The following is a 14,313-nucleotide window of genomic DNA, read 5'->3' as shown; positions in this document are numbered from 1 at the left end:
TTCTCTGTGATCCTAGAGCAATAGGATATTCTTGATTATTAATATCTACTGCATAAGAATATGCTAAAAGGATGAATTGGACAAATCAAATGCACAAGATATCCAACCTTAAAAGAATAGGCCAGGCGCAGTGGCTCGCGCGTGTAATCCCAGCACTTTGGGAGGCCGAGGCGGGTGGATCACCTGAGGTCAGGAGTTTGAAACCATCCTGGCCAACACGGTGAAACCCCCTCTCTACTAAAAATACAAAATTAGCCAGGCATGGTGGCCCACGCCTGTAGTCCCAGCTACTCGGGAGGCTGAGGCAGGGGAATCACTTAAACCTGGGAGACAGAAGTTGCAGAGAGCCGAGATCGTGCCACTGCACTCCAAATTGGGCAACAGAGGAAGACTCCATCTCACATAAATAAATAAATAAATAAAAAGAATAAAGGGTAACACATCCCTAGGCCTATATGATGTGAGTAGAAATTTGAACACAATGACCACTCATTTGTTCATTTAGTCAAAGTTTATTGAGTGTCTACTACGAACAGGCCTGTTGCCAACCGTTCAGGAGTTGAATATCAGGAGGTCCTCTACAAGAGAGTGGCTCAGAGTTTATTTACAGTCAGACTGCCTGGTCTTGAGTCATGTTTCTACCACTGAATGATTTGGTGACCTTGAATCAATTAATTAATTTCACTAAACTTTATTTTCCCCCCTTTAATGTTAGGATAGTATTAGTACCTACTCCACATATTTGATGTAAGAATTTTTCTAAAGCATTTTATGTAGTGCCGACCACATAGTAAGTGCTCAATAATTATCAGCTACGGTTAAATTTCTACTGTAGTATAACCTAAAATTAGAGGGATTTAAAGAAGTTTAGAAATCAGAAGATGGCTCAACACTGAAAACTTGGAAATGGGGTCAACAGATAGTTAAAGTGTCCTCTATGTATTCCACATGTTTTTTGTGAGTACTCACTCTGTGCTAGGAATGTATAGGTGTAAAGAGATGAACCAATTCTTGTCCTTCCCTTTGTGAAGAGATGAATGAAACATAATTGAGACATGTACTGTAAATCCCAGGTTGAGGATTACAAAAAGTTGGAAACCAAAACCAAAATCTGAATTCCTTGACCTTGGGAGAAGTCTCCTGTTTTTTTCCAAGTGAACGGGCTAGGACCAGATTCAAAGAGAGAGAGGCTCCCCGGGAGCCTTTGCCAGCTGACTCACAGAGATTCCCTGAGTCTGGGCCGCAGCTGGTGCTCCTGGTCTGGCTGTGCCCTCCAAGAGTGAGTGGCCTCCTGTGCCTCTAGGGGGGACATGGGGAAGCCATGAGGGCAAAGGCATAGGTGACCTACCAGCACCAATGCTCTTCCTGTTTGAAGAGCAATTTTGGTTCCAGATCAGAAAGTTTAGCAATCCTGACAGAATTAAAATAACTTCTGACAGCATGGTAATAATAACAGTTTATCTTATGTTCACATAGCACTTTTAAGTCTTCAAAAAAAAGATGTGTCCATTTGCATCTTGCTTTTGGTTTTCAGTGGCACTCTGGGGTGTCCTAAACAGCTTCCATATGCATAATTTTCAGATGAAGGACTGAAGCTTAAGCAGTTTAAGGACTTCTCTGCAAAAAACACAGCTAGCAAATGGTACACCTGGAACTAGAACCAGGGCCTCTGGTACGCACTTTGTGTATTTAAGGGGTAGGCAGCATCGTGGGCTTCCTGGATGCCTGGGCCAAGCCTAAGAGAGGACTGCACACACAGAATTTAGTGTCCACACAAGCAACTGCCTGAGCATGGTTTCTGCACACCATGATTTCCTGCTGCTCCTCTGGTACCAGGGGAGCATTCATCCCTTGAAACCTACCCCTGGTATTAGAGTTCCTCACCTTTGTCCTGCCACTTGAATGTATCCCTTCCCAGTGTTAGTTGCAATGCAGTATGCAGTATCTGCCATGAAACTAAACAACCATTTAAAAACTGTTCGGCAGCAATGGAATTACAAATTGTATATCCAATTTGTAATTTGGGTAATTTTAAAAAATTTAATTAATTATTTTATTATTATTATTATTGGAGACAAGGTCTCACTCTCACCCAGGCTGGAATGCAGTGGTGCGATCATGGCTCACTGCAGCCTCAAAATCCCGGGCTCAAGTGATCCTCTTACCACAGTCTCCCAAACAGCTTGGACTATAGGTACATGTTGCCATGCCCGGCTAGATAATTTACAAAAACACTATCTAATGTTTTTCAATTGATGAGCCATCAACTTAAAACTTTTATCCATTGCTTTTGGTTTCACCATCCTGCCCGTCAAGAGGCTCCTCCTCCATCTCTGACCCGTGGGGTCACAGTCCCTTCTTGCTACCACCTCATCTCATTTCATGCACCAGTATAAAAAAAACTGGGTTTTTGTTTTTTTTCCCCCCAGCTTTAAGTACTTTTCTGTCTGGATCCCAATGCCTGTCTTTGGCTAGAGATTGAAAATTGCTTTTCATCTCTCCTCCTCTTCATCTTTGGAACTTTCATGATCTCTTTGATTTTTATATAATGGTTACGATTATGGTTTCAGTAGTCATATTGCCTAAGTTTTATTCTGGACTAGGTACTTATTAGCTGGGAGCATTGGTTAAATTATACAATCTGTCTATAGTTCTGTTTTCTCACCTAAAAATAGTAGTAATAGTCTCTACCTCATAGGGTTTTTATGAGGACTTAAAGAGCTCTTACTTGTAAGGTTCTTGGAATAGTGCTTCACCAAGCTCTGTGTATATGTGTGTGTGTGTGTGTGTGCGCGCGCACATGTACATGAGCATGTGAGTGTTGTATGTGAACTAGAGATGTCTTTGTTCTGGATCTTACCACCCAGAACCAAGTACAGTTCTAAACTTACTCTCTAATCTCATTGAGAACAGCCTCCACTCCCACTCTCTCTGTGTTCTGTGTTCCTCTGAATCTCTTAACCTCCTTTGCAGCCATGCCCATAGAACTCGTCAAACAGGATAAGAAGCCTTCCATAAATAATCTCTGACTCTCCTGGCCTCATCATGGTGCATTCTAGATGGTGAAGAAACCCACATTCACTTAACATATCCTACATTAGGATTGGTTAGACTTATTCTTAATTTGAAATGTTGCTAATAAAGTCCCACATTGTCCTGGTTAAGTAAAGAAGGCTTGGGGGCCAGATTGTTTGGGTATGAGTCTAACATTTTCCATCTGCTTAAAGTTTGCATCTATAAAATGGGATAATAATGGGAAATGAATTGACTATAATGATAAACTGAGGTTATCTCTATAAAGTACCTGTCAATGTGCAGTGGATGGCACAGAGTAATTTATAATATTGCTAACTATTAACATTATTATTAAAACCCTTTTTTCCATTGAATTGTCTCTGTGTGGGGCTTTCCATTCATCCCCAGCAGTAAAAAGTTGTGTGGTGGTACTTACTAACTTCCTCTAAGTGAAGAGCATGTGCTTATTCAGAGAGAATCATAGACAGTCCCCTGGAGGAGGTGAGAAGAGTAGAAACAAATGACCATCACAATCTCAGGGCAGGTTGGAAAGTGGATTTTGTTGTGTAATTTCTTCGGATTGCCAGCTGAATGTTTATGGATTTACTCTCTCTGACAACAGAAATTGTCAGACAGTTTGTAGGATTTTATAAAAATCAATTTCCCTCCAAGCTGAAGTAGGCACTTAGGTACATTAACTGCTTATAAGGGAGGAAGTACAATTGAGGGGAAACATCCAAATGAGGATGAAAATGGATAGAGGTATCAATGGGTTCTGGAGTCTCTGCCTGTGGCTGTATTTTTAAAAACTTTTTATAGATATGACTCTATCTGGTAATAACTGCTGTTCCTCTACTACTGAGCATACCTGACTAAGACACAGGTGGAGTGTCTGTTTTAAACTTCTGGACTCACAGCAGCATACAAAATAAATCTTTCCCCGACATTCTCAACTCAATAAGTGGTTAAATTAAAAAATGTTAAGTATAACAAATGCACCAAAAACTAAATTCTTCCCAGGCAGGAAAAAGGAATGCTTTGCAGAGTCTCTTGGTTCATTCAGTCTCAGATAGAAAGAGGGTAGTGAACTTAGGTGGTATTTAGTACCAAGATTCCAGGAGATGACTGAGGAGGGAGAGTCAAATGTCACACCAGTTAGGAATGACTTTCCTTGCATAGTGCTCTCCTCAGGGCACCCTTGACCTCTGCGTTCCTCAGGCTGTAAATCAGGGGGTTCAGTGTTGGGTTGAAAAAACTGTAAAATAGAAAAAAGACCTTCTGCTGCTCCTCAGGATGGTGGGACTTGGGGGCCATGTACATGATGATGGCACTGCCAAAGAAAAGCCCCACCACGCAAAGGTGGGAGGAGCAGGTGGAGAAGGCCTTTCTGCGGCCCTCCCCAGACTGGATCCTCAAGATGGCCTCCAGGATGCGCGAATAGGAGACCAGCACCAGACTGGGCGGCCCCACCAGGAAGAACACGCAGCCTGCAAAGATGACCACCTGGTTAAGCCAGGTGTCAGCACAGGCCAGCCTGAGGACAGACAGGATTTCACAGAAGAAGTGGTTGATTTCATGAGGCCCACAGAAGGGCAGTCTTAGGATGAGAACCACATGGACCAGAGCCAGGAGGGAGCCACACGTCCAGGAAGTGACGGCCAGGGTGATGCAGACTCTCCAGGTCATGATGACGGAATATCGGAGAGGGTGGCAGATGGCCACGTACCGATCGTAGGACATCACCACCAGCAGGAGACATTCACTATGTCCAAAACTCAAACAGAGAAAGGTCTGCATCATGCAGCCTGCAAAGGAGATGGGCTTGGCTGGATGCAGGAGGTTCACCAGCATCTGGGGCACCGTGTTGCAAGCATAGGCAATGTCGACGACGGCCAGGTGTGAGAGGAAGAAGTACATGGGGGTGTGCAGTCTAAAGTCCAGTGAGATGAGCCCCAGGATGGTCCCGTTCCCCAGCAGGGTGAAGGCATAGAACAGGGAGAAGAGCCCAAAGAGGAGCATCTGAATCCTTGGGCCCAGGAGAAATCCCAGTAGGAGGAACTCTGTGACCATTGTCTGATTTTCCCCCATTTCTCTGTGAAAAAGAAAAAGATCACTTAGGGCCAGATTGTCAAAAAACACCTAGACATTATTTTATGAATTTAGTCATTTTTAAAAGATAAACTTTTAACATTAGTGATTGAGCTACACATTAAGTTAATTACTGATTTTAAGTATCCAGTGTTATAGAAGGGATTGTGTCACCAACGATAGGATACATAGAGCCATTGACACATATGGGAAGAAAGAATGTCGTACCAAAAGTGGAAGTAAAATGACCATTTAATAAGGATTGTCTTGCAGCTGCACATATAAAAATTACTAAGAGAATTCCTGAAGTGTAGAAATAATCAGTAATGGAAGAACTCCAAATATGGGAATTAGAGTAGTCCTAGAAGAAAAGATGATGTAATCCCAATTTCTCAGTAGAAATATCAACTATTTTGCTTTCAACATCTGAAATCAACCTTTGCACTGTGGAGCAGTTCATATAATAATAGAAGAAGTAGAAAGACAAAAAGCAACTTTAATGACATTGTGATTGTTTGGGTTCCTAAGAAGGAACTAATGGGTGTGCTACAAATGGGTTCTAATTGCAATCTGTATTTTACAATGGGTCATAAATAGGAACCAATAATTGTTGATTTGGCAGTTAATCTACTGATTGATGCACAGTTACTGATTTACCAAAAACTGGTTTTGAATAACAACTCATACAATTTGTAGAAATTAGATTTTTCTGGGCTAGTTTGTACATACATATCATTTAAAACATTCACAATGCCTGAATGTTATGTTTACCACTGGGTTATATATCATTTCTTTTCTAGTCTCTCCTTTCACTTTTGCCAACCCTTTGGTAAATTTAATCCCTTTGAGTTTAAGTAAGATGTTCTTTTTACATGTAGAATGAAAGAAACTATGGAGAAAAAATTTAAATGAAGTATCTTTCAAAAACACCAGAAATGACCATTCATAAAAAATTAGTTGTGCTTCAGCAACATAAGAATTGCTAAACACTTTACAGGTGGCTAATTAAAACATTGTTTTGCAAAGAGCTAGTTTAGTGACTTCCTTATTTTGCAGATTATTATAGCAATAAATTGTCAGTCAGGTAATTGGTATTTGTGAATTGGTGATGTGCCAAATAATATTTGGGTTTTTGTCCTTAAGTCCTAGATAACATTTTCCTCAATATACCATGTAGAAATCCAGTATTTTGCCAGTGCAAATGTTTTTTTTTTTTAAGAGATTTATATGTTTAATCCATATACTTTTTGAGCCAGATTTTCTCATTTATAAAGTGCCTTTTTCCATTTTATAAAGATAGTCTTGACAGATAGCATGTGCTTTCCCACACAAATCTGTCAGCTCGCTCATCTTTATCCACCACACCCACCTATGGTTCAAATCTGAAAACTTTCCAAAGTAGAGTATGCCAGTCAGCTAGAGGCAGTTGGATAAAAACTCAGAAGTAAAAATTCATCTTAAACCTTCATTTATCTGAGATCTAAGCTTCACCACAGTAGGTAACTGCTGGATGGATAAAGGTCTTAGTCAGCTGGGGCCTTTGTGGCATCTCTCAGGCTTCAGGTTGGGTATACAAATAGGATATTACTCTTAAATGTGTACGTGTTACCTACCCTTGAGGACCACTTTAGGCATTTAGACATCCAATAATGTCTGAGAAAACCCTTATTTGTACATTGATACATGGGCTTATTTTTAAAAATCAGAGCTTGTTGGCCGGGCATGGTGGCTCACGCCTGTAATCCTAGCACTTTGAGAGGCCGAGGCGGGCGGATCACGAGGTCAGGAGATTGAGACCATCCTGGCTAGTATGGTGAAACCCCGTTTCTATTAAAAATACAAAAACTTAGCTGGGTGCGGTGGTGGGCGCCTGTAGTCCCAGCTACTCGGGAGGCTGAGGCAGGAGAATGGCGTGAACCCGGGAGGCAGAGCTTGCAGTGAGCCGAGATCGTACCACTGCACTCCAGCCTGGGTGACAGAGCGAGACTCCATCTCAAAAAAAAAAAAAAAAAAAAAAAAAATCAGAGCTTGTTACAATCCAAATACTTTCTTGGAAACCCAAAGTATATATCTTGTGCTGAATGATAAATTCTACCTCTCCTGTAGAAGGCAAATGTTTTTGTTAGTGCCTTTGCTAGGCAAAAATAAACTGAGGCTGAGCCATTGAACCTGCTTATCTCTGAAGAAAAAGCTTCTGTGGATTAAGGAGAACTTCTCTGGATTAAGGAAATGTGCTGCTTTTGATAAGTCCCTGGTCCAGCTGTCATTGGAGCAAAGACATGGAATCAACCTAAATGTCCACCAAAGATAGACTGGATAAAGAAAATGTGGTACATATACACCATGGAATACTATGCAGCCATAAAAAAGAATGAGATCTTGTCCTTTGATGGACATGGATGGAGCTGGAGACCATTATCCTTAGCAAACTAATGCAGGAACAGAGAACTAAATACCTAATGTTCTCACATATAAGCAGGAGCTAAATGATGAGAACACATGGACACATAGAGGGGAGCAACACAGTACTGGGGCCTATCAGAGGGTAAAGGGTGGGGGGAGGAAGAGGATCACAAAAAATAACTAATGGGTACTAGGCTTAATATCTGGGTGATAAGATAATTTGTACAACAAACCCCCAAGACACAAGTTTACCTATGTAACAAACCTGCATTTGTACCCCTGAACTTAAAAGTTAGAAAAGAAAAAGTTAAAAAACTAATCTAATTGGAACCCTAAAGAACGTTCCCACTGGATCCTTTTCCAGTGGTAACAAATGATTGTATACTTATAAGCATAATCAATAAATTGTTGATCATTATCAGCAAGACACAAATAAATTCTAGTGAATATTGTAACTTCATAACACATGACCAAGGCTTATTTTTTTTTTTTCAGGATTCTATTAAAAAAATACTCTGCTAGGCCAATCTTCTACATTTAATTGGAAAACACACAAAGCATATGAAATATTTGGTTGTGAAATGCATTTGAATTTACACCTTATAAAAATCTTTATTTATTTATTTATTTATTTTTTTGAGACAGGGTCTCCCTGTGAAACCTGCCCTGGAACGCAGTGGTGTGATTACGGCTCACTGTAGTTTTGACATATCAGGTTCAAGCGATCCTCCCCCTTCAGCCTCCCAAATAGCTGGGATTACAGGTGCATGCCACCATACCTAGCTAATTTTTTAAAAATAAATATTTTTTGTAAAGACAATGTATTATTATGTCACCCAGGCTGTTTTCAAACTCTTGGGTTCAAGTGCTCCTCCCACCTCAGCCTCCCAAAGTGCTGGGATTGTAGGCATGAACCATGTACCCAGTCTACATCTCATAAAAAACTTCATTTCTGTATTTAGTCCTTCATTATTTCCTTTTGTAACTTCCCAAATGATTATACAAAGAAAAAAAATCCACTATGCACAAGTATGAATTTCTTTGAAAGCTAGATAGAGAGTCAAGAAGAAAGGAGAGCTTAGTGAAGACACTCAGATTCTTTAAGGACAATTGCCACGTGGGTTGAAACCCTGATTTCTTTTACAGGACTGGGTTGTTAACACACTCCTTGTGAACAAGGAAAAGGTGCTCTCACTTTTGTATCCTGACAGTAAATACTACTGTGTGAACAAATTAATCAATAAATACAAATGAATAAATGAATGAATGCATAGTTTTTTTTTAACCGTCCTTGGACTGAATCTGGAATGTCTGCTATAATCTGAATACTTGAAAGACACTTTAATTTTCTTTTTCTCCCCCGTAGTTTCTTTCATTCTACATGATACAAGGAACATCTTACTTAACTCAATGGATTAAATTTACCAAAGGGTTGGCAAAAGTGATAGGAGAGACAAAAAAAAAATTAAATATAACCCAGTTGCAAATATAACATTCAGGCATTGTGTATACTTTCAGGGGTGCCCAATCTTTTGGCTTCCCTGGACCATGTTGAAAGAAGAAGAATTGTCTCGAGCCACACATAAAATCCACTAACACTAACGATGGCTGACGAACTTAAAAAAAAAAAAATCACATTTATAAATTTACAAATTTGTGTTGGTCCACATTCAAAGCTGTCCTGGGCCACCTGCAATTTGGACAAACTTGCTTTAAATGGTATATATGTACAAGTTAGCCATTTAAAAATGTGGCAAATTATTTGATGACTAATAAATTAACCAGTGTCTCCATGGCTTCTAAGTAAATATGTAAGACTGAAATCATTTCTTTACACATGACCAAACCTGTCTGCTTCAAAAGGTAAAACTTAAGATCTGATGAGCTGACAGACTCCTTTCTAATGAGTCACACAACATTCTTAAAATGAAAGCTATTTTTAAATCCTCAGGTCAAGTAAAGTATTAGATGATTTATTTCCAAGAATCAGAAATATTTGAGGCTGGGTGTGGTGGCTTATGCCTGTAATCCCAGCACTTTGGGAGGCTGAGGCAGGAGGATTGCTTGATGCCAGTAGTTTAATACCAGCCTGGGCAACATAGTGAAACCCTGTCTCTAAAAAAAAAAGTAAAACAGAAACAAAAAAAGTGGCTGGGCATGGTGGCACATGCCTGTAGTTCTAGCCGCTTGGGAGGCTGAGTCAGGAGGGTTGCTTGAGCCCAGGAGTTTGAGGTTGTGGTGAGCTATGATAGAGCCATTGCACTTCAGCCTGGGCAATAGAGTGAGACCCTGACTCAACAAAAAGAAAAAGAAAAAAAGAATATTTGTTACAACTAATACAGTCATAACACTCCTTTGTCTTTTTTTTTTTTTCGAGACAGGGTCTCGTTCCTTCACTTAGGCTGGAGTGCAATCATGGTTCATTGCAACGTCAACCTCCCTAGGCTCAGGTGATCCTCCCACCTAGCCTCCCCAGTAGCTGAGATTACACGTGTGCTCTACCATGTCTGGCTACCTTTTTTTAAAAAACTTTTTTTTAGAGATAGGGTCTCACTGTGTTGTCCAGGCTGGTCTCAAACTACTGGCCTCAAGCAATCCTTCTGCCTCAGCCTCCCAAAGTGCTGAGATTACAGACATGAGCCACTGCACCTGGCCTCCAATATTCTTATTACTTGGAAGTAAACCATCTAATACTTTATTTGACCTGATGATTTAAAAATAGCTTTTATTTAGAGAATATGATGTGACTCATTAGGACTTTGTTGGCTCATCAGATCTTAAGTTTTACTTTTTGAAGTAGACAGGTTTGGTCATGTGCAAAGAAATGATTTCAGTCTTACATATTTACTTAGAAATCATGGAGATGTTGGATAATTTATTAGTCATAAAATAATTTGCCAAATTTTTAAATGGCTAACTTGTACATATATATCATTTAAAACATACACAATGCCTGAACATTATGTTTGCAACTGGGTTATATTTAATTTTATTTTTAGTATCTTCTTTCAGGTTTTCCAATCCTTTGATGAATTTAATCCATTTGCGTTTAAATGAGATTTTCTTTGTATCACATAGAATGAAAGAAACTATGGGGTGGGGGTGGGTGGAGAAATAGTAGTGTCTTTCAAGTATACCGATTATAGTAGGCAAGATTTAAGCAAGCCAGAAATTCCAGATTCAGTCCAAGGATGGTAAAAAACAAACAAACAAACAAACAACAAGAAGAAAAAAGATATTTAGGCATTCATTCATTCATTTGATTTATTGATCTAGTAAGTGACTAAAAAGGTGAAATACATTTGACTATATATTGTGCCTGGAATATGGTAGGTGTTCAATAATTATTTATTGACGAACTAGATATCAATTTGATTAAATATGAGAAAGCAAAACATTAATGTGCTCTCCACATTCTACTGTGAATCAGGTTCTCAGGCAGAGTAAACACTGAAAGAAACAAAAAAAGTAGCAATTAAAGAGCCATGGGCTTAGCGGTCAGATGCACATTTATTAGTTATATGACCTTGAGTGTATATCTTAGCCTCTCCAAGCTCATTTCCTCTTTTTTAAAAAGGAGAAAAGTGATAGTACCTATTTTATGAGGTGGTTGTGAAGATTAATTGAGATGATCTGTGTTATACATTGAACACATTCCTGGTATGCAGTGAACACTTAATAGCTGAGATCAGTTATTATCAGTCTTTAACAATTTCTTGAGTAGCCCTGAAGATTGTATGAACCTGACAAGCATTGCCTCTTCAAGGTTCACAATAGTCCCTTAAAACCATGATCCTCTAAAGCTGATTTTGTAGTCTTGATTATAGCAGTGGAAGTCAACATGTTAATTTTATGGATGATGTATTCTTTATTTATTTAAATCTGGCATTGATGTTTATAGCTTTGTTGCTTTCATGCAGTTACTTCTCCATCATATAAAAAAATTAGCTTAATTCTCTACGTACTTACATTACTTGTGGTAATATGTTCAAAGAAGTTAGCATGAACTTTCCCTCAAACTATCCCCATTGCAGAAAAATAATCAGCACATATTTAGAGAGGAGTGAATTTCCTTACCAATGTTTGTAGTGGATGTGAAAGTTAACCAAGACCAGGAGCTACAACATGTCTAGGAGGAATTCATGGTAAAGTAAAAAAAGCAACCTGGTTAGCTCCCACATTTGGACTCAAGGATCTCAGAAGAGTGAAGCACCTGAAGATTTCTGGGAGTTTCTGTGGGAGCTGCAGAATCTTTGCTTCTGTTTCTGATTGAAAATGTATCAGAATCCTCAGAAAAGGAGGTGTTATTCTCTGATGCGCTCGGCCTGGTTGACAGCTGAGGGATCACTGGAGGAGCTGGGCCATGAAACCTCCTGCATGCTCATCTCCTTGGGGAAGGAGAGACAAGACAATTGGCTTTTTCTATTTCTGTTCTTAACCCCAGCAGGATGCACAATTAAGAAACACAGACAGCCACAGAGCACACCTCTGAGACAACATCTTTCATTACAGTCCTGGAATGCTTGGATTTCCTGAATCCCAGCACTGCCCTTGTTCTCCAATCTCCAGATGGTTCAAGTGAACCTGTCAGGAAGCAGGACCAGTGTGACAATGAATAAGCTCCTGGCAGGAACCTCTGTAGTTCAGCCTCTCCCTGATGTAATCTGGGTTACTTGTGTTGCAGCAGAACTGGGAAGAAAGGACCCTGAAAAGTTAGCTGGTTCCAAGTGACCCTCCAAGGTATGGAGATGCTTTGGGGAGCTGGTGAGGGAGGCATGGAGCAGACTGGGGAGTCCACGGAGGGGCCAAGGTGTCCCGGTGGGGCTTATTAGAACCTGCCTGAAGGGAGGGTCTCCTAAGACACAAACCACCACTGTAGATCATGTATTAGAATTATTCTCTAATCTTTACTCTGAAAGGGGAAGAGTGCTGGATTCAGAGCCCACCTCTGGGGAAGACAGGACCCTCTCCAAGGTGGCTTCCCTAGAAGCTACTACTTCTCCCTGGAGGGTGGAGATATTTGCTGGTCAAAGGTATTCTCATGTTTATTTCTAGTTCTTTCTTCTACTGGACATAGGAGGATTATGAATTTTATATTAAGCAATTATGCAATTTACAAACTAATGAGTTTATTACAATGTGGTCTTTCACCTGCTGGGGTTATGGTATAAACCCAAGGAAAATCTTGCCCAGGTAATCAGGGTGTGAGAACACGCTCACCTGTGTTTCAGCTGTATATGTCCACAGTGAATTGCTTTGGGGACACACAAAAATGCTCCTGATCATATGAAAAGTCTAGTGCCTAATAGGCCATCCATAAACATTAGAATCTTTTCTTTATTTTTCTTTCCACATCCTGGTGAAGTGCAACAGATATAAATGACAACAAGCCTGTGAAAACAACAATTTTAGAACTTTTTTCCATATTCCTCATCATATGAACATCAGTTAGAAAAAGTCATTTTAAGGTAGAAAACAGAAAATGTGAGCTAAAGCAAGTTAAATATAAGGTTTTTATGATGCCAAACAAACTAATTTAGGAAATGCAACACCTCAAATTACATGTTTTATCACACATCAAGTTGAAGAAGCTTAAGCTTCTAAAGTGGTCAGAATAAACACATACAAAACGTAAAAGTATATGAAGGAAAATAACACAGACAGAACAGTCCGATCTTAGTAGAAATGGATATGCTTACAGATGTTTGCATGATACGCCAGTATGCAGAAATCAGGAAACTGTCTTTTGGGAGCAGGTAGTCAACTGAAAGATCTGTGAATAATGGATTTAGAGAATTCATTTCTATATAACCAACACCTTAGGGATATTGGTTATAAACACACATTTGAGGGTATAAAAATTAAAAAGATAGAAAATAATTAGTAAGGAAGTATAACATTTGGGAATGTCACACAAGCAAAAACTTAGCAAAAACCCTTTAGGAACATGAATATCAATAGCTATAACTCAAAATTGTCAATATTCTGTTAAAATTAAATTGAAATAACTTATGTTGATGAGAGTAAAAATGACACAAAAGTATATGAAAGAACTCAGCACACAAATGACACAGCCAATATTAATTGAAATGAGAAATATTTACATGATCTGCGAGCACTGGGCATTTGATTTCATTGAACATTTATAACTTCTATGCTTAAAGTACTTGTAGAATTTGACCACAGAGTTCATTTGAGAGTAACACAGACAAGAGCTAACGTAAGATGGGTGGATTTAGCCACCTTACAGAGTAAATTATCATAAGAGATATTTTATAAAAAAGCAGCTAATAATGTTGGGAGAAACAGCCAAGACATAGGTAAATATATCTTCAGGATGGCATGACAGAAATGAAATGAGAAAAGAGTGAAAATACTAATGTTCTCAATTATATTTCATGAATAATTATGAGTTAAAAGGGGAGAAGTTCATCTGAAACCCTTTGAAACAGAGAACAAAAGAGAAATAATTGTAAGGTCTTACTTTTAGGGTTTATTTGTTTCAGCTGCTAGTGTTACCTTAACTAAGACAAATTCCTTAAAAGATGTGGGGTCATCTTCCCTTGCACAATTGTCTCTGGACTTAACTGCCAGTATGGGATTGCATTTCTCAGCCCTTTTATATTTAGGTGGGGTCATGTTCTTACAAAAAGTATACAAGCAGAAGAGACTTGTGCAGCTTCCAGCGCTGCAGTGGAAGGAGGGCATGCGTGGAGGAGGAGGGTATGCCTCCTCCATGTTTGGCCTTCCCATCACTGGCTGGAAGTGAAGGCCTACAGGGCTCTAGGATGGTGGGACCATGTGATG

At 39.4% G+C, this 14,313-nt stretch overlaps 1 protein-coding gene across 1 annotated transcript; it reads right to left on the bottom strand.

Annotated features, from left to right (window-relative positions):
- Nucleotides 1-492: 492 nt before the first annotated feature.
- LOC129040942 (olfactory receptor 2A1/2A42) lies at nt 493-12,899 on the bottom strand. Its single transcript, XM_054495888.1, has 3 exons — nt 12,727-12,899; nt 11,584-11,894; nt 493-5,107 (listed from the first exon to the last, which is right to left on the bottom strand). Exon 3 carries the CDS (start codon nt 5,101-5,103, stop codon nt 4,171-4,173), a length of 933 nt encoding a protein of 310 aa, XP_054351863.1. The 5' UTR covers nt 5,104-5,107; nt 11,584-11,894; nt 12,727-12,899; the 3' UTR covers nt 493-4,170.
- Nucleotides 12,900-14,313: the final 1,414 nt, after the last annotated feature.

Source organism: Pongo pygmaeus, chromosome 6, assembly GCF_028885625.2.
Source record: "Pongo pygmaeus isolate AG05252 chromosome 6, NHGRI_mPonPyg2-v2.0_pri, whole genome shotgun sequence".
Taxonomy (NCBI): domain Eukaryota; kingdom Metazoa; phylum Chordata; class Mammalia; order Primates; family Hominidae; genus Pongo; species Pongo pygmaeus.
This window is presented reverse-complemented; position numbering and strand designations above follow the sequence as displayed.

Coding starts and splice junctions, on each gene's coding strand:
- LOC129040942 (XM_054495888.1), bottom strand. CDS start 5,103: ATGGGGGAAAATCAGACAATGGTCACAGAGTTCCTCCTACTGGGATTT.